The sequence below is a fragment of the Callorhinus ursinus genome, unplaced genomic scaffold (genome assembly GCF_003265705.2).
Source record: "Callorhinus ursinus isolate GAN/ISIS: 27379988/994484 unplaced genomic scaffold, GSC_fseal_2.0 scaffold20, whole genome shotgun sequence".
NCBI classification, from domain to species: Eukaryota; Metazoa; Chordata; class Mammalia; order Carnivora; family Otariidae; genus Callorhinus; species Callorhinus ursinus.
Window position 1 is genome coordinate 31,315,763 of NW_027397082.1, and position 23,997 is coordinate 31,339,759.

At 39.6% G+C, this 23,997-nt stretch overlaps 2 protein-coding genes across 6 annotated transcripts in view; one reads left to right on the top strand and one right to left on the bottom strand.

The window, feature by feature from the left end:
- The window catches only part of LOC112830566 (mitochondrial import inner membrane translocase subunit Tim23), a 28,523-nt gene extending 16,580 nt beyond the window's left edge, over window positions 1-11,943 (bottom strand). Inside the window, exons 1-2 of the mRNA XM_025880470.2 lie at window positions 11,690-11,943; window positions 9,356-9,414 (exon numbers count right to left, since the gene is read on the bottom strand). Of these exons, the coding sequence (XP_025736255.1) occupies window positions 9,356-9,414; window positions 11,690-11,795 (165 nt within the window). The 5' untranslated portion in view covers window positions 11,796-11,943. The remainder of the gene's footprint in view (window positions 1-9,355; window positions 9,415-11,689) is intronic.
- A 34-nt stretch (window positions 11,944-11,977) lies between these two features.
- The window catches only part of PARG (poly(ADP-ribose) glycohydrolase), a 124,899-nt gene continuing 112,879 nt past the window's right edge, over window positions 11,978-23,997 (top strand). The window contains exons 1-4 of one of the 5 annotated variants that reach the window (XM_025880912.2): window positions 11,978-12,061; window positions 19,011-19,077; window positions 19,694-20,680; window positions 21,763-21,946. In XM_025880912.2, the coding sequence (XP_025736697.1) occupies window positions 19,040-19,077; window positions 19,694-20,680; window positions 21,763-21,946 (1,209 nt within the window). In that variant the 5' untranslated portion in view covers window positions 11,978-12,061; window positions 19,011-19,039. Of the gene's footprint in view, window positions 12,493-19,010; window positions 19,078-19,693; window positions 20,681-21,762; window positions 21,947-23,997 lie in introns of all 5 variants that reach the window. The other 4 variants (XM_025880913.2, XR_012381744.1, XM_073904496.1 and 1 more) reach the window with 4 other exon arrangements.

Sequence of the window (23,997 nt, forward strand, 5' to 3'; positions counted from 1 at the left end):
ATGCTCAACTGACCGAGCCACCCAGGCGCCATGCATATACAAATTTGATATGAACCCCATGAAGGCCACCCAAGAATCCTAAGTTGAAAATGCTACTGTAAGAGCACACTATGATTAATTCTGTAATACACTCTTATAAAGAACACATTCAATACAGGTTTGCCAAGCTTTCCATACAAAAATGGTTAAAATAAACCACAAGCACACACTGCTGGCAACTTGTTAACAAGTAAACATCCCTTTACCAAATAGGCAACTTTGATAAATGCATTCCTGATTAGGAAAACTGTAGCTCTGCACTTGTTTTTGATTTCTGGCTTATACATACATTCTCACCAAAAAGTGCACAAATAAGCAAGCACATCTACTCTCATCACACAGAAACGGTCTGTTGGGCAATAATAAGCAAACTCTGAAGAGATCCTATATCATGATATATTACACATAGTTTTGCAAATTCGGGGTGCTTCCTGACTTTTGAATTAATGACTTAATTTTAAATTGTACTTCTGGCTTGAGGTTTTTAGAAATGTTATATTTGATTTAATGAGGTATGTAATTCTTCAGCCTAGAAATGGATCACTAATGACAAACAGGAAGTTTTAAAAAAAAGTCATGATGAACATTAATAGGCACAAGTGCATGTCATCACCAACTTGACTCTTTGCTAGGTCAACCATAATAAAAGCACTATGAGGACTGAAGGCAAATGTACATCAATTCACACAGAGAAACACTTGAAAACAATTTCATGGTTAGTTGTCATTGGGGCTTAATCTTTTAAATGCAATTAAAATGTACTGTTTCATTTCTTATTTTTTTAAGATTTTATTTATTTGAGAGAGACAGAGATAGTGAAAGAGAGCATGAGCAGGGGTGGGGTGGCAGGGAGAGGGAGAAGCAGGCTCCCCTCTGAGCAAGGAGCTGGATACAGGGCAGGACTCGATCCCAGGACCCCAGGATTATGATCTGATCCAAAGGCAGACGCTTAACCAACTGAGCCACCCACGAGCCCCTAAAATGTACTGTTTCATGTAACAAAAATTTGTCAAGATTTTTTGAGGGAGGGGACACTGGCCAAATTACATTAATCCTGGGGAGAAAACCTCCATAAAATTAAGGCTTTTGGTTTCTATAAAAATATGATTAACAGCGGGGCGCCTGGGTGACTCAGTTGTTAAGCGTCTGCCTTTGGCTCAGGTCATGATCCCAGGGTCCTGGGATCAAGCCCCACATCGGGCTCCCTGCTCCGCAGGAAGCCTGCTTCTCTCTCTCCCACTCCCCCTGCTTGTGTTCCCTCTCTAGCTGTCTCTCTGTCAAATAAATAAATAAAATCTTTAAAAAAATATATGATTAACAGCTTATTATGTAATAGAAAAAAACTTCTGCAAGCCAATTTTGAACTGCAAGAAATAAGCACTTAATAAGGCTGATCTTGAAGTATCTTTACACATGCATATAGGGAAGATACACTGAAAAGTTCTTGTGCTGCAGACACTGTAGGACACTAAAGAATCACCAATACCATTGTTTGCTACTACAGAAGAGAAATGCATCTAAGGATGGGCACCACTGTACCTGATACAATAGTCAGAAGGCCAAGATTATGTGAAATATTTATATTTCAACTGGATGATACTGGATGCTAGAAATATTCAAATTCTTCTTGTTTTTATACTGGATGTTCATCTGGCCTAAAAAGTGGAAGATTATTTACTTAATATAATTTTTAATGTATCAGCGAGGATGCAAAAGTAGTGACAACGCAGAGCAATAGTAAGAGAAACCACAAACAGTGCCTCAGATAAAAGTTGTTGACAAAAACCAGTATATGGTAAGTTCACAGGTAGTATTTAAGATGTCTCTCTCCTTCAAAAATATGGAAAAATGTTCCACAAAATTCAACTTTCATTAAGGTAGTCTTTAAATTTAGGCTTTCCATGGTTTTTATAACAATGAGATGAGAAAACCTTTTCAATTCTTTTTTTTTTTTAAGATTTTTATTTATTTATTTGACAGAAAGAGAGACACAGCGAGAGAGGGAACACAAGCAGGGGGAGTGGGAGAGGGAGAATCAGGCTTCCAGCGGGGCTCTGGGCTTGATCCAGGGATCCTGGGATCATGACCTGAGCCGAGGCAGCCGCTCAACGACTGAGCCACCCAGGCACCCCGAGAAAACCTTTTCAATTCTAAAGTCCCTCTTGCATTTGAATGGAAAAGGTCACTACAAATGTTTGTTATTAAGCAAGAATCCTAATTTTTTAAAAATGCAGAATTTTCTTTGATGTCTAACCTTACCAAGCCCCACGTAGCACTGCAGGGTCAAGATGTTATGTATTTTCTTTTTAAAAGATTTTATTTATTTATTTGACAGAGAGAGACATAGTGAGAGAGGGAACACAAGCAGGGGGAGTGGGAGAGGGGCGAGGAGCAGGGAGCCCGATGCGGGGCTCGATCCCAGGACCCTGGGATCATGACCTGAGCCAAAGGCAGACGCTAAACGACTGAGCCACCCAGGCGCCCCTAGATGTTATGTATTTTTAAATGGAGCTACAGTACAACCTTTAAGCCTAAATTCAACATTCAATGTGATTAGTTTTGAAATTTTGAGTAAAATACTGAGAGAGGTACTTTTGAAATAAAATCAATAAACATACAATGCAGATATCTGACAAACATTTCCTGCAAAAACAAGTTTTAAACAAGTCCTAATCCAATTGCTTCTATTGAAACACACTCAACAAGAAATGCAGGTAGTCAATTATTGCTAGTGATTCAACTCGAAAAAAAAGTCCCAACCACTACTCTTAAAAAACCCAAAACCCACCCAATTTACTGATATGTAATTCACATACCATATAATTCACCTATTTAAAGTGTACAATTCAATGGTTTTTAGCATATTCAGGTATCGTACAATGAAGACTATAATCATTTTTAGAGCATTTTCACTACCCCAAAAAGAACCCCATACCTGTTAGCAGTCATTCTCCATTTCTCTCCTACCCTGGGCAACTACTCATCAATCTGCTTTCTGTCTCTTTCTACTTGTCAATTCTGGACACTTCATGTAAATAGAATCATACCATATATGGTCTTTTATGACTGGCTTCTTTCATGTAATAAGTTTACAAGGTTCATCCGTGTTCCAGCATGTATCATTACTTCTTCCTTTTTTTACTGCTAAATATCTCATTGCATGGAGATGCTACATTTTGTTTATTCTTAACCTGATGGATGGGTTGTGTCTACTTTTTGGCTATTTAGAATAAACCTGATAAGAGCATTCACGCACAATTTGTTGTGTGGACATACGTTTCCAATTCTCTTCGGTATATGTCTACGAGTAGATTACTGGGTCATATGGTAACTCTATTTTTGATATTTTGACAAATTGTCCAGTTCTCTTGGGTATGTATCTACTGAGTAGAATTACTTGGTCAAATGGTAACTCTAGTCTTAATATTTTGAGAAACTGTCAGACTATTTCCAAAGCAGCTGTTTCAATTTACATTTCCACCAGCAGTGCATGAAGGTCCAGTTTCTCCACATCCTCACCAACATCAGTTATTGCATGTTTCTGATTATACCTATAGCAGGGGTGAAGTGGTATCTCACTTCGGTTTTGTGATTTGCATTTCCCTATAAGTGACGTTAAATATCTTTTATGTGATTATTGAACATTTATGTATCTTTTTGGAGAAACATCTATTCAAATCCTTTACCCATTTTTGTTTTTAATTTTAAAAGATTTTATTTATTTGTCAGAGAGAGAGAGAGAGAGCACAAGCAGGGTGAGTGGCAGACAGACAGAGAAGGAGGGGTCCTTGCTGAACAAGGAGCAGTACTTGATCCCAGGACCCTGGGATTATGACCTGAGTTGAAGGCAGACACTTAGGACTGAGCCACCCAGGTGTCCCTAAAGATGTAAATTTATGACATTAACAACCAAGAGGAGTATACACCTGTTAAAGAAGTAGTAGTGTTTTTGCATGTTATTGACGTTAAACTGGTAAAAATTCAAACTAGATTTATAATTTTAGGTGTTAAATTTGAGGATGTTAAATCCCCATGGGTAACTACAAAGAATATAGCTAAAGAACATATACAAAAGGAAATGAGAAATTTAAAATTTCACTGCAAAAAATAAATCAAGTAAACACAAAAGACAGTAACGCAAGAAATGAAGGACAAAAAAGCTAGGAGACATATAAAAAACAAACAGCAAAATGACAGACAATCCCTCTTTATCAGTAATCACTTTAAATATAAATGGATCAAACTCTTAAACAAAAGACGTAAGATTGGCACAATAAAGGATCCAACTACACTGGAGTTTACTTTAATTCCAAAGACAAAAAGATTCAAAGTGAAGTGAAAGAGAAAAAGATATTCCATGCAAATAAAAACCAAAAGATAGCAGGGTGGCCATACTAATATCAGAAAATACAGACTTTAAATCAAAAAAAGGTTACAAAAGACAGAGAATATTAGTAAAGTTCCAATACAACAAAAAGATTCAATTATAAACATTTACACACCTAGTAACTGACCATTAAAATACATTAAGTATAAAACAGTGGAATTTCTACAGTAATAAGTAGAGACTTCAATACTCTATTCTCAATATTGGATAATAATCATAACCAGACAGAAGATAATAAGGAAATATGAGGACTTAACACAATCAATCAAAGAGCAAACAGATCGAACAGACATATACAAAACACTCTAACAATAATATAATAGCATAGATATTTTTCTCAAGTGCATGTGGGACATTTTCCGGGACAGATCATATATTAGGACACAAATTAAGTCTCAATGGGTTTTAAAAGATACCATACAGAGTATCTTCTCCAACCACAACAATATCAGTTAGAAATCAGTAACAGAAATAAATTGAAAAGTTCACAAATTCATGGAAATTAAACAATATACCCATAAGCCACCAATAGATCAAAAAAGAAATCAAAAGGGAAATTAGAAAATACTTGAGATGAATAAAAAAGAAAATACAACATATCAAAACTTACGAGATCCAGTGAAAGTGGTGCTAAGGGGAAAATTCAGAGCATTTATTAAAAATATCAGAAAAATCTCAAATAAGCAACCTAATTTTGCACCTTAAGGAACTAGAAAAAGAAAAAATAAGAAAGTACTATGAAAAACTGCATACCAACAAATTGGATAACCTTGATGAAATAGACAAATTCCTAGAGACATAAAACTCACCAAGAAACAGAAAATCCGAATAGACTTGTAACTGAACTGGTAAGAAGATTGAAATCAGGAACAAAAAATGTCACACCAGGGACACCTGGGTGACTCAGGTGGTTAAGGGTCCAACTTTTGATTTCAGCTCAGGTCATGATTTCAGGGTTGTGAGATCAAGGCCCTCACTGGGCTCTGTGCTAGGCATAGAGCCTGCTTAAGATTCTCACTCTCCTTCTTCCTCTGCCCCTCCCCCTTAACCCCGAGTTCTCTCTCTCTCCAAAAAAAAAAGTCACAACCAAGAAAAGCCCTGGACCTAATGACTTCACTGGTGAAGTTTACCAAACATTTAAAGAACTAACACCAATTCTTTTCCAACTTTTCCAAAAAATTGAAGTGGAGGTAATATTTGGTATAAGGCCAGGATTACCCTCATACCAAAGCCAGACAAAGACACTACAAGAAAACTACAGACCAATATCCCTATGAACACTGATGCAAAATCCTCAGCAAAATACTAGGAAACCAAATTCAGCAACATATTAAAAGGATTACACACCATGACCAAGTGGAATTTATTCCTGTAATGAAGGATGGTCCAATATATGAAAACTGATCAACATAATACACCACATTAAAAGAAAGAAGGGAAAAAAACTCCCAGATGATCACCTCAACTACTGCAATAAAAAACCTTTCACAAAATCCAACATACTTTTACGATAAAAAGAATTCAACAAACTAGGAATAGAAGGAAACTACCTCAACATAATAAAAGCCATATACGAAAAACCTACAGTGAACATTATATTAAAAGGTAAAAGATAAAAGCTTTCCCTCCAGAATCAGGAAAAGGCAAAGATGCCCATTTCTGCCACTTTTCTTTCAACATAGTACAAGCCTCCCCTGATATCTCTAAGTAGAACATCGCTATGAAACCTCCTGTAAGTCAAAATGTCATAAAGCAAAGAAGCAATTATCACCTTACATGGAAAAATGTTTTGAGTATTCCTAGACCCAAAGATAACCTCTCTCAGGCCTTTCTGATACCTTAGGACACAGCCTGCTATCAGACACACAAAATAAATCAAGATAAAGCACAGATGCTCACAGACACAGTTCAAGGCTGCAATGACTTGATACTGAGATGCAGAGTGCAGATCCCCAGGAAGGAGCTCGGTGGTGCCACTATAACAGCTCACTGCAAAACAAATGCTGAACACTATTTTTGCTTTTTTGCTTTTTCGGTAAAAGCAGAAGTCCTCTTCTGATTTCTTTTTTCAGCATAAACAGGTACTATATACAGACCAACATAATGTAGATCTCTCATAAAAGTGAAGTGGAACAATGTGAACTTTCAAAAAGCGGGGGATACTTGTACTGCATATTCTAGCAAAAGCAATTAGGCAAGAAGAAATAAAAGGTATCCAAATTGGAAAGGAAGAAGCTAAATTTTCTTTCTTTGCAGATAAAATCTTATATGTAGAAAATCCTACATATTACACAAAGAAACTTTTTAGATCTAATAAATTCAGCAAAGTAGCAGGATACAAAGTCAACGCACACAAAAAAGGATTTCCACATTCTAATAATGAACAATTTGAAAAAGAAATCACAAAAGCAATTCCATTTATAATAGCATCAAAAAGAATAGGGGCGCCTGGGTGGCTTAGTTGGTTAAGCATCTGCCTTTGGCTCAGGTCATGATCCCAGGGTCCTGCTAGGATGGAGCTCCTTGCGCACTGGGCTCCTTGCTCTGGCGGGGAATCTGCTTCTCCCTCTCCCTTTCCCTCTGCCTGCCATTCCCCCTGCTTGTGTGCTCTCTCCCCCTCCCCCGCTCTGTCAAATAAATAAATAAATAAATAAATAAATAAATAAATAAATCTTTAAATAAAAAAAGACTACTACTTAGGAACAAACTTAACCAATGAGGTAAAAGTCTTACACAAAACCATAAAACCTCTTAAATGCAATTAAAGATTTGAAAAAATGGAAACATATCCCATGTCTGTGGGTTGGAAGACTTAACACTGTTAAGTTGTCATACTATCCAAAAGAATCTACAGATTCAATGCAATCCCTATCAAAATACCATGTTTTGGGGGTGCCTGGGTGGCTCAGTTGGTTAAGCGTCTGCCTTCGGCTCAAGTCATGATCCCAGGGTCCTGGGATCGAGTCCCCTATTGGGCTCCCCCTGATCTGCGGGGAGCCTGCTTCGCCCTCTGCCTGCTCTGCTGCTGCTCCCCCTGCTTGTGCTCTCTGACAAATAAATAAAAAAAAAAGAAAGAAAAAGAACAATAATCACATTTCCTGATTTCAAAACTTACTACAAGGCTACTCGAATCAAAAGAGTGTGATACTGACACAAAGACAAATAGACCAATGAAACAGAATAGAGAACCTGGAAATAAACCCTCACATATATGGTCAAATGATTTTGAACAAGACTGCCAAGACCATTCCATGAGAAAAAGACACTCTTTTTAACAAATGATGCTCTGAAAATTGGATATCCACATGAACAAGTAAAACTGGATCCTTATCTAACACCTAATAAAAAATTAAACACCTAATACAAAAATTAAATGGATCTGACCTAAGTGTAAGACCTAAAACCATAAAACTCTTGGAAGAAAACATGGGAGAAAAGCATGACATTGGATTTGGCAATGACTTCTTAGATTTGACACCAAAAGCACAGGCAACAAAAGAAAAAAATTAAAAAACTGGCCTTTGTGAAAATTTAAAAATATTGTGCCTCAAAAGACAATATCAGCATAGTAAAAAGGCAACCCACAGAATGTGAGAAAATATTTGCAAATCATGTTATCTGATAAGGGGTTAATATTCAGAATATATATAAAACTTAAATTCAACAACAACAAAGACCAAATTCAAAAATGGACAAAGGACTTAAATAAACATTTCTCCAAAAGTATAGAAATAGGCAATAAGCACATGAAAAGATGCTCAATATCACTAATGATTAGGAAAATGGAACTCAAAACCACAAGGAATTGGGGCGCCTGGGTGGCTCAGTCGTTAAGCATCTTCTTTGGCTCAGGTCATGATCCCAGGGTCTTGGGATTGAGCCCCACATCGGGCTCCCTGCTCAGCAGGAAGCCTGCTTCTCCCCTCCCACTCCCTCTGCTTGTGTTCCCTCTCTGTCAAATAAATAAATAAAATATTTAAAAAAAACCCACATGGAGCACTATCTCATACCCATTAGAATAGCTATGATCAAAAACCCCCAGAAAATAACAAGTGTTGGTGAGGATGTGGAGAAATTTCAAGCCTTGTGCAGTTCTTGGGAATGTAAAATGGTACAGTGCTATGGAACACAGCATAGCAGTTCCTCAGAAAATTAGTAATAAAATTTCCATATGATTCAGTAATTTCACTTCTGGAAATATAAGTAAAAGAATTAAAAGGAGGCTCAGGAAGAGACATTTTACACTATTGTTCATAGCAACACTATTCCCAATAACTAAAATATGAAAGCAATCCAAGTGTCCAGGGACAGATGAATGGATAAGCAGCCTTAAAAGAAAGGAAATTCTGATCCATGCTATAATGTAGATGAAACTTGAGAATATTATGCTAAATGAAATAAGCCAATCACACACAAAAAATACTATGATTCTACTTATTTGAGGTACTTAGAGTATCAAAACCAGAGACAGAAAGCAGAAGGGTGGTTGCCATGAGATGGGTGGGTGGAATGAAGTTATTTTTTAATGGGTATAGTTTGTTTTACATAATGAAATGAGTTATGGATATGGTAGGTGGTAATTGTTACACAATATTATAAATGTAGTTAATACCACTGGACAGTACACTTAAAAATGGGTAAGAAGTAAATTTTATGCTAAAATATTTCACAATTTAAATAGGAAAGAAAAAATAGCCACCTCAAACCCCAAGAACTCTTTAAAGGGAATTAATTAATTAGCATCAGGGAGGTACAAGTCAAATCCCCAAAGTTTCTGAGAAAAGAAAAAGGGTGAATGGAGACCAGAGTTGGTGCCTCCAGAAATATGTATCATAGATCTAGTCAGCATAAGAACCTGGATTTTTTTTTAAAGTGGTAAGATAAATCACCAAACTAAAAAATTCATAAAAGGACTAGTCCTAATCTTACCTGAACAAGATATCGTGGATCCACATTTAAATACGGAGACAGAGGGTTCATACCAGTCACTAGAGAGAGAACATCACATTGCGATGAAATTATAAAAAATTATTTCATTTAGTGTTAACTACACTGTTTCGGGTGTTTTCCAATTTTGATTTACAGGCTCACTGAATAGATGAGATTTTCTCCTTTTCTACACTTATCCTGTCTGGCAATTTTTGGGCTGTCTCCTCCTGAAGTCCTGAATCTCAAACCAGGTCCTGCACTAGTGGCTCAGGCTCTCATACCAAGAAGATATTGGCAATAACGTGGATCAAATAATCAAAGTAGAAGGAAGCACAGTCCAAGTCAATTATAAAGCTGATTTCCTCTACTTTGCTACAAGGATGCTTGACATCTATACAAACTGCAAAAATAAGATTGACAAGAGACCAATGAATTCCATGGGAAAAACAGTGTCCGGGTTATGCGTTATATATAAACATTTTTAGGCAGTTCCTTCAAATCTTAGTATTGACAATTGCTGACAAAGGTGATTTGCTGTGGCAGGTTAGATCATTCTTGGGTCATCACCAAAGGAATGGGGGTCAGGACAAAAGAAAACAGAAACTCTCAGAGAGCCAGACTTGAATCCCACTAACTTTGACAATGCAAAAAAATCTACCAGGGAACATCAACTTTCTCACGTTCTAAATTTAATCCTTGAATCCTCTGATTGCTCACAATCTATGAAATACCCATGACTCTAGTCCTTTCATCAATTGAAAGTCCTATTAATTCTATATTCAATATTCATCTTGAACTGTTACTTACCACCATCCTTATTGCTACCATCTTAGTCCAACCATTAAATCTCACCTAGACTACAGTAACAATCTCCTACCTAAATGGACTCCTTAATTTGCTCTAGTCTGTTCAATTCACTTCCTATATAGTAACTAAAATGATTTTTTTTAGGCAAAGGAAATCAGCCCTAATGGCTTCCATTCACACTTGCAATCAAATCCAAACTCCTTACCATGGCTTATAAAACATTGCATTAGTGGCCATTACTTGCTCTCCTGATCTCATTATCTCCTACTGCTCCAACTCCCTGGCAACTTTGTAGACACACTGGCCCATCAGCCTTTCTTAAACATGTCAAGTCCCCCCCTTCCCCGACCAGGGCATTTGGACTAACCATTTTTTCTTGTATACCTCCGTGTGTCCCCGTCCCCGCATTTGTATTGTATTCAGGTCACAGCTCAAATGTCAACACCCTCTAGCTGCTTTCCCTGACCTATTCTAAAAAGGCGTTCTGCTCCCATCGCCATCTCTCGATCCTGTTTTGATGCCTTTACATATGCTTATCATTAACTGAAATTTGTTTGTGTTACTTGGCTCACTTCAATAGGATGTAAACTCCATGAAAGCAGCAATCATCTCTTTTAATCACTGGTAGTCCTGCACACAGAAAAGTCGTTGGCCCATTCCAGGTGCTAAGTGAATGGTGTTCACCCTAGACCTCTCAATTTACCTTAAAATCTTAATCAAATTAATGTAACAATGCTTTGTCACATTAAGGCAGTGCCGTTTGTGCTCCAAAACTCCGACCTCAGAATGTGTTCCAGATTCAGTTTTGACAGAAGTGACACTAGGGCAGTTTTGTTCTTGAGCACAAAAGACCTGGAGAAGACCAAGTTCTATTCATCCAGTTGAATACCCACAAAGTCCCAAACATCTGGAAGACATATTCACAGGATTGAGAGGGCACAGGCAGGGTATACATGCTTCTGCACTTTTGATCTTGTATGTTTCCTTTCCGAAAAGTCTTACCCGGCTTCTTTTTTCAAGTCCATAAATGGCCTTTAAAGTGCAGTTCACTTCTCAGCTCCTCCGCTGGCCCGACTCAAATTTCTTGCCTATCTTCAATATTAAATGTTTTGCCCTGACGGCTACATTGCGGTTTCGAAACACGTGACTTTGTGCTTAAAAGTTATTTACAGGCTATTTGGAATGTATTTACTTGCAGAGCTAGGCTCTCCTCTTAATTTAAAGTCAAGCACACAGCCCAACTCACAAGGAATGTGTGGGAGAAAATATAAGGCACTAAGCTCGTATATAAAGAGAAGAAAACATGCCAACATCCCGAGCCCAGGTCACTCGGACAGAACTTCTCGGGGATCCATGACTCCAAAAACTCGTTCAATCTTGAAAGTGCGGCAGCGCAAACACACTATGCCAACCACTGGTACGGAAGATTGTGAACGCCAGCCAAAAAAAAAGGACAGTACACACTACACGTCTGGCGGAGTCGCAAGAACCACTGAGAAATGTTCACAAGGTAGGCCCGATACTTACGCGGGACGCCGGCCAAATCCGCGTGCGAGTAACCTGCCCCGCCGGCTCCGAAAAAGCCGGCCAACCCCCCTGTGGTTTTGTTCCCGCTTCCCCCGCCGCTCTCCATGGTGTCACAGCAAACTGCCCGTCTGCTTCTCACCGCCGCCTCAGGCCGGGTTCGTCGGCTCCGCCGTTGCTCCCCAGAAAACGCGGGGAGACCCGCGTAACCAAGGCCTCCTTCTCACGGTGACCTTCCGGGAGCCGGTACCCGCTAATCCTTGCACTTCCGCTTTACGACATTATACGTCTCGGAAACCGGAAGCGGCTGACGGCAGCCTTCCGGTGGTGGGAAACTGAACCAAGCCAGAATCAAAGCGGCGCATCCTGAGGCAGGTGGGGGTGCCTGTGGAAGAGGGAAGGCAGGCGACTGGTTAGGGCTTGGCTCGGGAGGCCGGCGGAGCAGCAACTGCAGAAACAGGCAGTGGCAGAGAGGGAATGGTGCCTGGAGGCGCCGAGGAGGAGGCGCAGTCCGTCCCTCTCAGGGTTAGTGAATGAGGCTCTCCGCCCGGGCCGGCCCGGGGACTCTGCGCTGCGGGTCCCAAGCATGAGTGCGGGCCCCGGCTGTGAGCCCTGCACCAAGCGACCCCGCTGGGGCGCCGCTGCAACTTCTCCGCTGGCCGCCTCGGACGCCCGGAGCTTCCCCGGCAGGCAGAGGCGCGTCCTCGAGTCCAAGGACGCTCCCGTGCAGTTCAGGGTCCCACCGTCCTCGTCAGGCTGCGTCCCGGGGCGGGCGGGACCGCACAGAGGCAGCTCCACCTCGCTTGGTACGTGGGGAAATAAAGATCTTTGTCCTTCGCTTTGGCCCAGACCTCTTCTTGGTCTCTGCCTGGGGACCCAGGGACTCCAGCCACCCCTTTCTGGTCTTGTGTGCACCACTCTCGGGCCCTCTTGCTGAGCCAGTAAGGCCACTGGTAGGGGAATGCGGCCTCATTTTCCCCGTTGGGATTGGTGGTGTGAGAAACCCTGATGAGCAGTCACTCACAAGGTGGAAAATGGCAGTAGACTCCACCTGTTTGCTTTCCTCGGGTTTGAGAAGTTGCATTAGTTGTTAAGGAAGTCTAATTGTGTATATGAAGCTTCAGCCTTTAGGTGAAAAAGAAAGGTACAAAGAAGTTCACAACTTCTCTTGGTTCGGATTCTGCATCCTGGGGGTGCAGAGCTGTTAGTATTAGCTGGCATTGTGCTTGCTTCTGGCATACAGTGTTGAGCAAGAGTAACTTGGGCTCTGTCTTCAGATCCCAAAATCTATCAGGAGAGATAATTACGAAAGTCCACATGCTTACAGGTGAAGGACGTACATCATTATGATAGGAGTCAGGAGTCTGAATCCAGTCTGTGGGATCAAAAATAATCTCCCAGAAGATGAGGTGCTTATTTTAAGGACTGAAAAAGGATGAAGAGTTAGATAGAAAAGAGTAAGGAAGTGTTCCTGAAGTGCAGCTGGTGCATACTGTCAACAGGAGACAGTAATGAGAGATGGGGCTGCAGGGAGATAGGCAAAGATCAGATCATACTGGAAATATGGGCAGTGCTGAGGGTTTTGAACTTTACCTCTAAGGGCAATGAGAATCTTTTAATGCGTTTTCAGTAGGGAAGTGACTTTATATATATGTGCATGCACACACATCTTTTTTTTTTTTTTAAGGTCTCTGGCTGGTGTGTAGAAAATGAAGAATGTATTGAAAGGGAGGGGAAGTGCATGCCCAAGGCTAGAGGAGTTAGTCTAGGTGGGCGATAATAATGGTTTATACTTGGTTGTGGACAGTAGGGAAGGAGAGAAGTGGATGGATTCAGAGAGAATGAGATCTGTGGGTTTGTACCTCATAAGAAATAAATTTGTGCTGGAAATACAGATTTGGGGACTTTTGGCATAAACATGATAATCGATGCTATGGAAGTAGATTAGATCACATAAAGCATAGAAACTTTAGGAACACCATCATCTAAGAGTAGACTGAAGAGAAGCAGCCAGAAGAGTAGGATGAAAGCCTGGCTTTTGTTGTGTCATGCAAGGAAGAGAACATTTCAAAGAGGATGCATTTGTCAACAGTGTAAGAGGCTGGCCAGAGGTCAGACAGTCTTTGGGTTAATGGTGTAAACTTAGTTCTCTCAGGACTTAGAGGCAGTGGGGAGTAGACCTCAACTAAATATTGAAGGATGAGCAGGATTTGCTGTATAGATAAAGGAGAGAAAGAATTAAATATGCAGAGGGAATGGCATGTGCAAAAGTGGTAGGACTGGAGCATAAAATGACAGGAGTGACAGGACTTGAGGCCAGGAAGAAGGGCAGAACTTATGGACAAATTCTAGTGCCATTTCAAGGAGTTTGGACTTTATTCTGTGGTTAATGGAGAGCCACTGAAAGCTTTTAAAAAGGGAGATAACATTTGGTTAATATTTTAGAAAAGATGGCTTGTGGCCTTTGGACTTCTCTGATTGCAGTCCACTGTATAAATTTCGGCTGGTACATGGAGTAAGAAATCTATGACCTCGGTAAATATGCCATATTTATTACAAACATGTTTCATGAAATAATACCTATTATGTATGACACATTTTTACATTGTCTGTATTTCACTAAAAAAAGTTAGTCCCTTTATATAACACTGGGTTAGAGAAAGTCAAGACTAGACAAGGAGACCAGTTGCCGGAAACAAATGCAGTTGTCCAAAAAGTGGTGTATCTGTTCTTTTGATATTGGTGCTGTTTTGAAGATGAAGAGGAAGTAATGGATTTCAGGTTTAGGCCATAGATTACAGAGAACTTGGTGAAGGAGAGTGGAAGAGAGGGACAAGTGAGGTGACCTCCAAGTACTGTGTCGGACTTCTGCGAGAACCTAATTTGAGAACTTTATTTGCATATAAAGGTGGAAGAGTTAGTTGCAAGTGGAGGGGGGCAGTCCTCATGGTTGGATCTTCTTATTTTCTGCAGATTTCTGCAGGAGAGGAACCAAATTAATACTTGGGCTGTACTTTATGTGTATAAATGTTTTTGTATACCGGGCACAGGACACCAATAAACAAAATGTGCAAAGTCTAAACAAAAACTATTGTTTCAAATTTGTAAGTCTTTTAGGAACTTGGTATTTAAAATTTTAGTATATAGTTATTTTAGGAAAGTAGGTGAGAAAAGGAAATGGATATTCATTCAACATCTTTAAATTTTGTGTTATTTACTTACCTGGGCATATTTCTTATATTGGTTGAAATCTGCATGTAGGCAGAACTCAGGGTGCTATTCACCTTCTGATGGGAGCTCCTTTTTTCTGCCTTTTATAACTACCTAGAGTTTCTCTTCCTGCTCCAGGCATGGTCTAAGTGTAGGTCAGTGGTGGGTGGTGGTGGTTGGGGTCGGGGGTGGGGTGGGGGGGAGTTGGAGCCGTTTTATCCCCCTTCCTCCATGTCATTCCTTCAGCCTCAGTGCTGTCAGAATCAACTTCAGACCTCTTTCCTCTCAAAACTCCCACTGTCCATCACTCTTTTGTCTCACCGTATCCTTCCTTCTCATACCTTATCTTGCTGGTGCTGGAGGAACGGGACTTTGTGTGGAGGTGGGGTGTTCCTTTGAAATGCAGGTGAATTTCAAAGCATTTTGTGTCTTTTGCTTGTGTCAGCAGCATCTAATTGATTTGCTCATTGAACATTGAAATACACTGGTTACTGAGTGATGTTAACTAATGAGATTAAGTGTGAATGGTGTGAAATCAGAATAAAGTTGGAGAACTACTGATCTCAGTGAAAAAGAGATTGGGTGGAAGTGTTGGGAGAGAAGACGTTTGTTGAATTTCTGCTTTGTGAAGACTGGACACTTAGTATTTTCTCTCATTGATCTACATAAGCCTTGAAGTAGATATTTACTGCTAACCCTATTTTATAGGTGAGGAAATAGGAGCTCAACGAAGTGAAGTACTAGTAAGCGACTGAGCAAAGATCTCAGTCCAAGATCTTGTTTGACTCCAGATCTTGTATCGTTTTCATCACCTCCCACTGCCCTCCGTTTTGTTTCCTGGAATTATTTCTAGTAAAAAGAAAGAAATTACCAGATAATGTGGGAAGCATAATTTTATGCTTATTTCAGGAATAAGGGGGTAAAATTCTGAAGCAGTCCTGTGGCATGTTGCAAAAGAAACCTTTGAAAGCCAGAAGTACTGGTATTGGAAAGAGAAGTAGGGCTCTCAGAAGGACTGAGGAATGTTTTATTATCAGGAAATACTGGTTCCTCAGCTCTTGCTCCTCCTCCTTTATCCTGTTCACAGGCTTCAGGAATTATAGTAGGAAACTTGAAGCTGGAGAAATGACACATTCTCAGTGTCAGAGCTGCAGGAGAACACTTCATACTTTCTTAGGAAATAATGTTGGAGGCAGTCTTTTGATTCGTAGACTTGCCCTCATAGAGCTGTGCATACCATTTTATCCCTATATTTATGGAGAAATGTGTTTTAAACTCCTCACTGACTCAAAAAGTGAATTTTTGGCTCCTTGCTGGTTTGTAATTTGAGGATTTTCTACACTTGTGTTTGATGTAATGAAATTAAATAGAGAAAGAAGGAACTACAGAAAAAGTCTTGGAATCAAGTGGTTCATCCTTTTCTGATTCAAGCTAATTTTTTTCTCTGAAGCCTGATTTTCTGTAGAAGTACTACCAATAAAATCACTGAAATAGTGGTGTTTAACAAGAAAATCAAATATAATAACCTTTTTGTGATAGAAACTATTTTTAAAATGCTGATCCAAGATTTTTTACTAGTTGGAATGTTAGTATTTTATGTAAGGAATGTAGGGAATGAATTATAGGGCACTAAAATACAGTGATAAAGCTGTTGGTTTTCATATGTTTGGGACAGCATCTGTTTTGCTCATGTTAAGGTGTTTGAGGTGACATAAACAAATAAGAATGAGTCTGTGACTTAGGTGCCTAGATTCTTACATTGCAGTTTGGGGAATAGCTGAGAATGTTTAAGATTTTATATTTTCTTATACTGAGATATTATATACATTTAATCCATAGGCAGTGCAGTTAATTTTGAAAACATGCTTATTAATGATTATGTAAATTGTAGTTTGCATTTATTTATGTTGCTTCTTCCTTTGCTGAGCCACGAATTCACTTTTGCTATTGTCTGCTGGTCATTTCTATCTAGTTATCTCTTTGGCATCTCAAATTTAGTATGTTCACGATTAATCTAATCATATTTTCCCCTAAATCCAGTCGTCTTTTTTTTTTTTAATTAAAGGGGCAGGGATATAGACTCCACCCCTTACAGGGAAGAGCGGCAAAGCCCTCTTTTTTTTTTTTTAGATTTTATTCATTTGTCAGAGAGAGCACAAGCAGCAGGGTGGGGGCGGGTAGGCGGCAGGCAGAGAGAGAAGTAGGCTCCCTGCTGAGCAAGGAGCTAATGCAGGACTCCCTCACAGGACCCTGGGATCATGACCCGAGCCAAAGGCAGACACTTAACTGACTGAGCCACCCAGGAGTCCTGGAGAAGCAGACTCTCCACTGAGCAGGGAGCCCCACGTGAGGCTTGATCCCAGAACCCTGGGATCATGACCTGAGCCAAAGGCAGATGCCTAAGTGACTGAGCCACCCAGGCGCCCCTCCAGTTGTCTTATAGTCTACATTTTTACTTAATGCTGTAACCATCTTTCAAGTCTATCAGACTTAAAGCTTAGTGTCACCTTTAATGTCTATCATTGTGAAGTCTGTGATGACTCCTTTCTCAACTTTTATTCTCTGTTCTCACAATGACTAGTTTTGGTCCTTGGCCATTAGTTCTCCAACCTAGTTGATGATTGTCAAAATCACTTTTTGAAAAAAATGCAGATTCCAGCTTCCCTCATGACTCCATCATCACACATAGATTGATTCAGTAGGTCTGGGGCCTGGCCTTAGGATCCATTAATTACCAGCCCCCTGATGATTCAGATAGTTTGGGAACCACTGACCTAGACCAATAGCTTCCTTGCTAGTTTCTACCAATAGACTCTTGCTTCTTGCCCCTTCAGTTTTGCCCTCCAAGGTATGTATCGTGCATGACTGGGCACCTCCTAGATTTGACTTCTGGAATTATAGCTCTGAGTGTGACCTGAGACTTTTTTGTACCTCTTTTTTTTTGTTGTTTTTTGTTAAAGGTTTTATTTATTTATTTGACAGAGAGAGACACAGCGAGAGAGGGAACACAGCAGGGGGAGTGGGAGAGGGAGAAGCAGGCTTCCTGCGGAGCAGGGAGCCTGAAGTGGGGCTCGATCCCGGGACCCTGGGATCATGAGCCAAAGGCAGATGCTTAACGACTGAGCCACTCAGGCGCCCCCCCCCCTTTTTAAAGATTTTATTTATTTATTTGACAGAGAGGGTGAGAGAGCACAAGCAGGGAGCAGGGAGAACAGTAGAGGGAGAGAGAGAAGCAGGCTCCCTGCTGAGCAGGGAGGCTGACCTGGGGCTCCATCCCAGGACCCTGGAGTCACGACCTGAGCCAAAGGCAGACGCTTAACCTTCTGAGCCACCCAGGTGCCCCATTTGTACCTCTTTTTGTGGGTCATTCAAGAACCTCTATGATATGGTCCTAGCTGACTTTTCAATCATATTTTCTGTTGCTTTCTTTTTAAGTTCTTTATATTTCCCTGGCATTGGTGCCTTTGCTTATGATTTTCCTTTTATGTGACTACATGTTTATTCTTCAAGGAACAATTCAACAATTCAAGCCCTGCTTATCAGATTGTCCCACTTACTCCAGTTCCCTAAAATAGTCTTTTCTAGGAAATACCTTAATTCCTTATCAGGATCTCTTTTAATACTAAAGGTAGTTAAGAATTGACATTTACTGAGCATGTACCAGATTGTGCCTTAAACACCTTGCATGTGTTGTTTAATTTAAACCACATAATAAACCCAGGAGAGGTACTGTTAATTTGCAAGTTTACAAATAAGTAATTTGAGAGACAGAAAAATGATCCCTCACAAGGACACATAGGAATCCAATGGGAGAACTAGGATTTGAATCCAGGTGATTTGATTTCAGAGCCTGTACTCTCATCCCTTAGGCCATACCAGCTCTCTCAGGGGCCTGTCACTTTCTACTCTATGCCAAATGCATTTATATTTATATTTCTGCCTTATCTCCCATTGCTTGAGTGTGGAAGGAGTGCTTAATATCTGTTTAATTCACAGAACCTAGCACAATGCCTTACATATATAAATGCTGCTATAGGTATTTTATACTTGAAGGCAGGTATGCGTATACATAATTGTTTTGGTGTGTGTCTTTTTTTTTTTTTTTTTTTTACAGTTTTCAAACAAAAGACTATTACCAGTTGGATGGACACTAAAGGAATCAAGACAACTGAATCAGAAAGGTATAGAAACATGCCTATATAGAAAAATGAATAACATGATATATGAATGTTTTATCTTGTTTCATGCTACTCTTTCTCCTTGCTTTCCCATTTTTCTTTATATTCATTCTTTCAGTTTATAAATGATAATTTTTTAGAGTCTTTCATGTGCTAGGGTCTGTCCTATATACTTGACATACAGAGATGAAAGAGGAATATAGTCTCTGTTTTTAAGATACTTATAGTATACCGGTGGCAGATGCAACAACACATGATTATTACATAGTGTGATAAATAGGACAGTAAAGGTATAAACAGAGAACAGTGGTGGTTAGCATATAGAACAAAGAATTAGCTTTACCTTTGCAGGAAGGCCTGCCAGGAGGTGAGTGAAGTTTAACATTTAAAGGAAGGGCAGGTGTTTCCCAGGCATAGAGTTGGGGAAAGGACATTATAGGCATATGTGCAAAGTCATGGAGTCATGAAAGAGCATGCTCTGTATTTAGGAAATCACCAGTGTTTAATTATTGCTGTGATATTGGGAATGTGATTGGATAAGTGATTATTTTATACCATAAATTCTTTTTATTGTATCATAAGTTCTGTTGTCTCATTAGTTCTTTCTATTCTGTTGTAGTTTGCGTAGTAAAGAAAACAACAATACAAGAGTAGAATCCATGATGAGTTCTGTACAAAAAGATAACTTTTATCAACATAATATGGAAAAATTAGAAAATGTTTCTCAGCTAAGTCTTGATAAATCACCTGTTGAAAAAAGTACACAGTATTTGAACCAGCATCAGACTGCAGCTATGTGTAAGTGGCAAAATGAAGGGAAACATACAGAGCGGCTTTTAGAAAGTGAGCCTCCGACAGTAACTCTGGTGCCAGAGCGGTTCAGTAATGCTAACGTTGATCAGTCGCCTGGAAATGATGAGCACAGTGACACAGATAGTGAGGGAAGTAGAGATAACCAACAATTTTTGACACCTGTAAAGTTTACAAATACAAAGCAGACCACAGAAGGTGAGCAGGCCAGAGAAGCCAGAAGCCACCAGAAGTGTAGCAAGTCTTGCCATCCTGTAGAAGACTGTGCAGGTTGTCAGCAGGAAGAGATAGATGTGGTGCCAGAGAGTCCCTTGTCAGACATCGGCTCTGAGGATGTTGGTACTGAACTGAAAAATGCCAACAAATTGAGTAGACAAGAGAGTAGTTTAGGAAATTCTCCTCCTTTTGAAAAAGAAAGTGAACCTGAGTCACCAATGGATGTAGATAATTCCAAAAATAGTTGTCAGGACTCAGAAGCAGATGAAGAGACAAGTCCAGGTTTTGATGAGCAAGAAGATAGCAATTCCTCCCAAACAGCAAGTAAACCTTCAAGGTTCCAAGCAAGAGAAGCCGACACTGAATTGAGGAAGCGGTCCTCTTCTAAAGGAGGTGAAATTCGTTTACATTTTCAGTTTGAAGGAGGAGAGACTCGGAGTGGAATGAATGATTTAAATCCCAGACCACCTGGAAGTACTTCTAGCTTGAATGTAGAATGTAGGAATTCCAAGCAACATGGGAAAAAGGACTCTAAAATCACAGATCATTTCATGAGAATGCCCAAAGCAGAGGACAAAAGGTAATTTTTTTCAAAAAGAGTATCTCCAGTAGTGTAATACCTTTTATAACTTTGTAAGGGGGTTTAACCAAATTATGGTTTACACTGAAGCAAAGAAATAGTTGTGTTTCTGTTATTTGTTTATGGTATATTTAAACCCAGATTCAAAAAGACCAGAAACAGAAAACGAGAAGTAAATAAATATTGTTAATTGGATTTTTTTAGTTTCATGATTTTCCTTCTGAAATTTGTGTGGATTATCAGAATATAAAAATACTAGGTTGATAGTAGTCCCTGTTTATCCATTTTTCTAGGTCTTTGTATACTGCATTTTCTCTAATGCTCTGATGGGTAGGCAAGTGACATTGTACTCACTTCGCAAATGAGAAAACTGAAATTTGAGTTAGAGAATTCACTGATATTGTAACTTCTGGCTGGTAATGCTGGGATTTAAATCCCAGTCTGTCTGATTACAAAGCTTACATTTTTACAGTTATCCCATATGGAATCTTAAAGCTTACTCTCCATAATTTCTGTGATATTTTCTATCACATGTGCCACGGTAAGTTCACTTTATTGAAAACTGTTGTCTAGAAACCTGAGAAGTAGCTGATACTATGAACCATGACTCATTTGGCAGTGTACATATTCTTATGCGGTCTGTTTTTTTGGAAGGTAATTTCTGTGTTGAGAAATTCCTTCCACAGACTTGAAAATACGTTCTTCAGTTTTGCTCTAAGTTTTATAAATTTTTCTTTTGATTGCAAATACCAAGGAGAGAGAGCAAGCCTGGCACAATTTTTTTAAGATTTTATTTATGTGTAAGAGAGAGAGTGAGTGTATGCACTCGTGCTAGAATGGGAGAGGGGGAGAGGGAAAAGCATACTCCCTGCTGAGCAGGGAGCCCAAGGCAAGGCTCAGTCCTGAGGATCCTGGGATCATGACCTGAGCGGAAGGCAGACACTTAACTGACTGAGCCACCCACCCAGGTGCCCCTTGGCACGTTTTAAACAATAACATTCTGGGTAAGTTTTCTCCTTGTGTATCTAATAAAACTTAAATAGTAAGTGGTTTGTGACTGAATACATTTGTTTTGACCTTAGAAAAGAACAATGTGAAATCAAGCATCAAAGAACAGAAAAGAAGATACCTAAATACATTCCACCTCACCTTTCTCCAGATAAGAAATGGCTTGGAACTCCTATTGAGGAGATGAGAAGAATGCCTAGGTGTGGGATCCGGCTGCCTCTCTTGAGACCATCTGCCAATCACACAGTAACTATTCGGGTAGGTATTACTTCTTACCTATAAAGAGAGAAGACTCTTAAGTCTTGATTTATTATGATACTTATTAATGTGAAAAACAGACCAAGGCATAGAAACTGCTTCTCTTTTCTGCATATATAAAGTACTAAGAAGTCTATAGATTGCAGAAATATAATGATAGCTTACTTAATATAGCACTTAATACATCCATAAGATGAATCATTGTCAGCTGATAAGGAAATTGACTTGTTCAGTACCTTTTTTTTTTAAACTCAGTGGATTCTTTTCTTTCTTTTTGTTTTAAATTCAATTGACATTATTTGTTGAGCATCCTCTATATATTAGGTAGTGGGTTAATCCCTAAAGTTCAAAGTTGTGTATGGTTCAGTATCCTCAAATCATTCTCCAGTTTTACCCTCTTTTCTGAGCTTCAGATTCTTTTAGACATCACTGTTACTGTCCCACAGTTGTCTCAAACTCAACATGTCTAAAACCTTATTTCTAAGAATTGTGGTTAAATGTACATAATATAAAGTTTACTATTTTAACCGTTTTTCAGTGTACATTTCAGTAGCATTAAGTACATGTTGTACAATTATTACCACTATTCATTTCTGGAAAATTTTTATCATGTCATGCAGAAACTATCTGCTAAATAATAACTCTCTATTTCTCACTAGCCCCTGGTAACCTCTTTTATACTTCCTGTAGCTTCTTTTTTGAAGAAGCAATTTTATTGAGGTATATAAAGTTTACCCATCTTAAGTGCTCACTCGGTTCAGTGATATTTAATTTGCTGAGTTAGACAACTATCACCATAATCCAATTTTTATTTTTATTTATTTTAATTTTTTTAATTGACATATCATGTATTCTTTGTTTCAGGGATACAGGTCTGTGATTCATTAGTCTTACACAGTTCACAACCCTCACCATAGCACATACCCTCCCCAGTGTCCATCACCCAGCCACCGCATCCCTCCCACCCCCCACCACTCCAGCAACCCTCAGTTTGTTTCCTGAGATTAAGAGTCTCTTCTGGTTTGTCTCCCTCTCTGGATTCGTCTTGTTTCATTTTTCCCTCCTTTCCGTATGGTCCTCTGTCTTGTTTCTCAAATTACACATATCAGTGAGATCATACAATAATTGTCTTTCTCTGATTGACTTATTTTGCTTGGCATAATACCCTCTAGTTATATCCATGTCATTGCACATCGCAAGATTTCTTTTTTTTTTATTTTTTATTGTTATGTTAATCACCATACATTACATCATTAGTTTTTGATGTAGGGTTCCATGACTCATTGTTTGTGCATAACACCCAGTGCTCCATGCAGAATGTGCCCTCTTTAATACCCATCACCAGGCTAACCCATCCCCCCACCCCCCTCCCCTCTAGAACCCTCAGTTTGTTTTTCAGAGTCCATTGTCTCTCGTGGTTCGTCTCCCCCTCTGACTTACTCCCCTTCATTCTTCCCCTCCTGCTATCTTTTTCTTTTTCTTTTTTCTTAACATATGTTGCATTATTTGTTTCAGAAGTACAGATCTGTGGTTCAACAGTCTTGCACAATTCACAGCGCTCACCATAGCACATACCCTCCCCAATGTCTATCACCCAGCCATTCCATCCCTCCAACCCCCCCACCACTCCAGCAACCCTCAGTTTGTTTCCTGAGATTAAGAATTCCTCATATCAGTGAGGTCGTATGATACATGTCTTTCTCTGATTGACTTATTTCACTCAGCATAACACCCTCCAGTTCCATCCACGTCACTGCAAATGGCAAGATCTCATTCCCTTTGATGGCTGCATAATATTCCATTGTGTATATATACCACATCTTTATCCATTCATCTGTCAATGGACATCTTGGCTCTTTCCACAGTTTGGCTATTGTGGACATTGCTGCTATAAACATCGGGGTGCACGTACCCCTTCGGATCCCTACATTTGTATCTTTGGGGTAAATACCCAGTAGTGCAATTGCTGGGTCGTAGGGTAGCCCTATTTTCAACTGTTTGAGGAACCTCCATACTGTTTTCCAGAGGGGTTGCACCAGCTTGCATTCCCA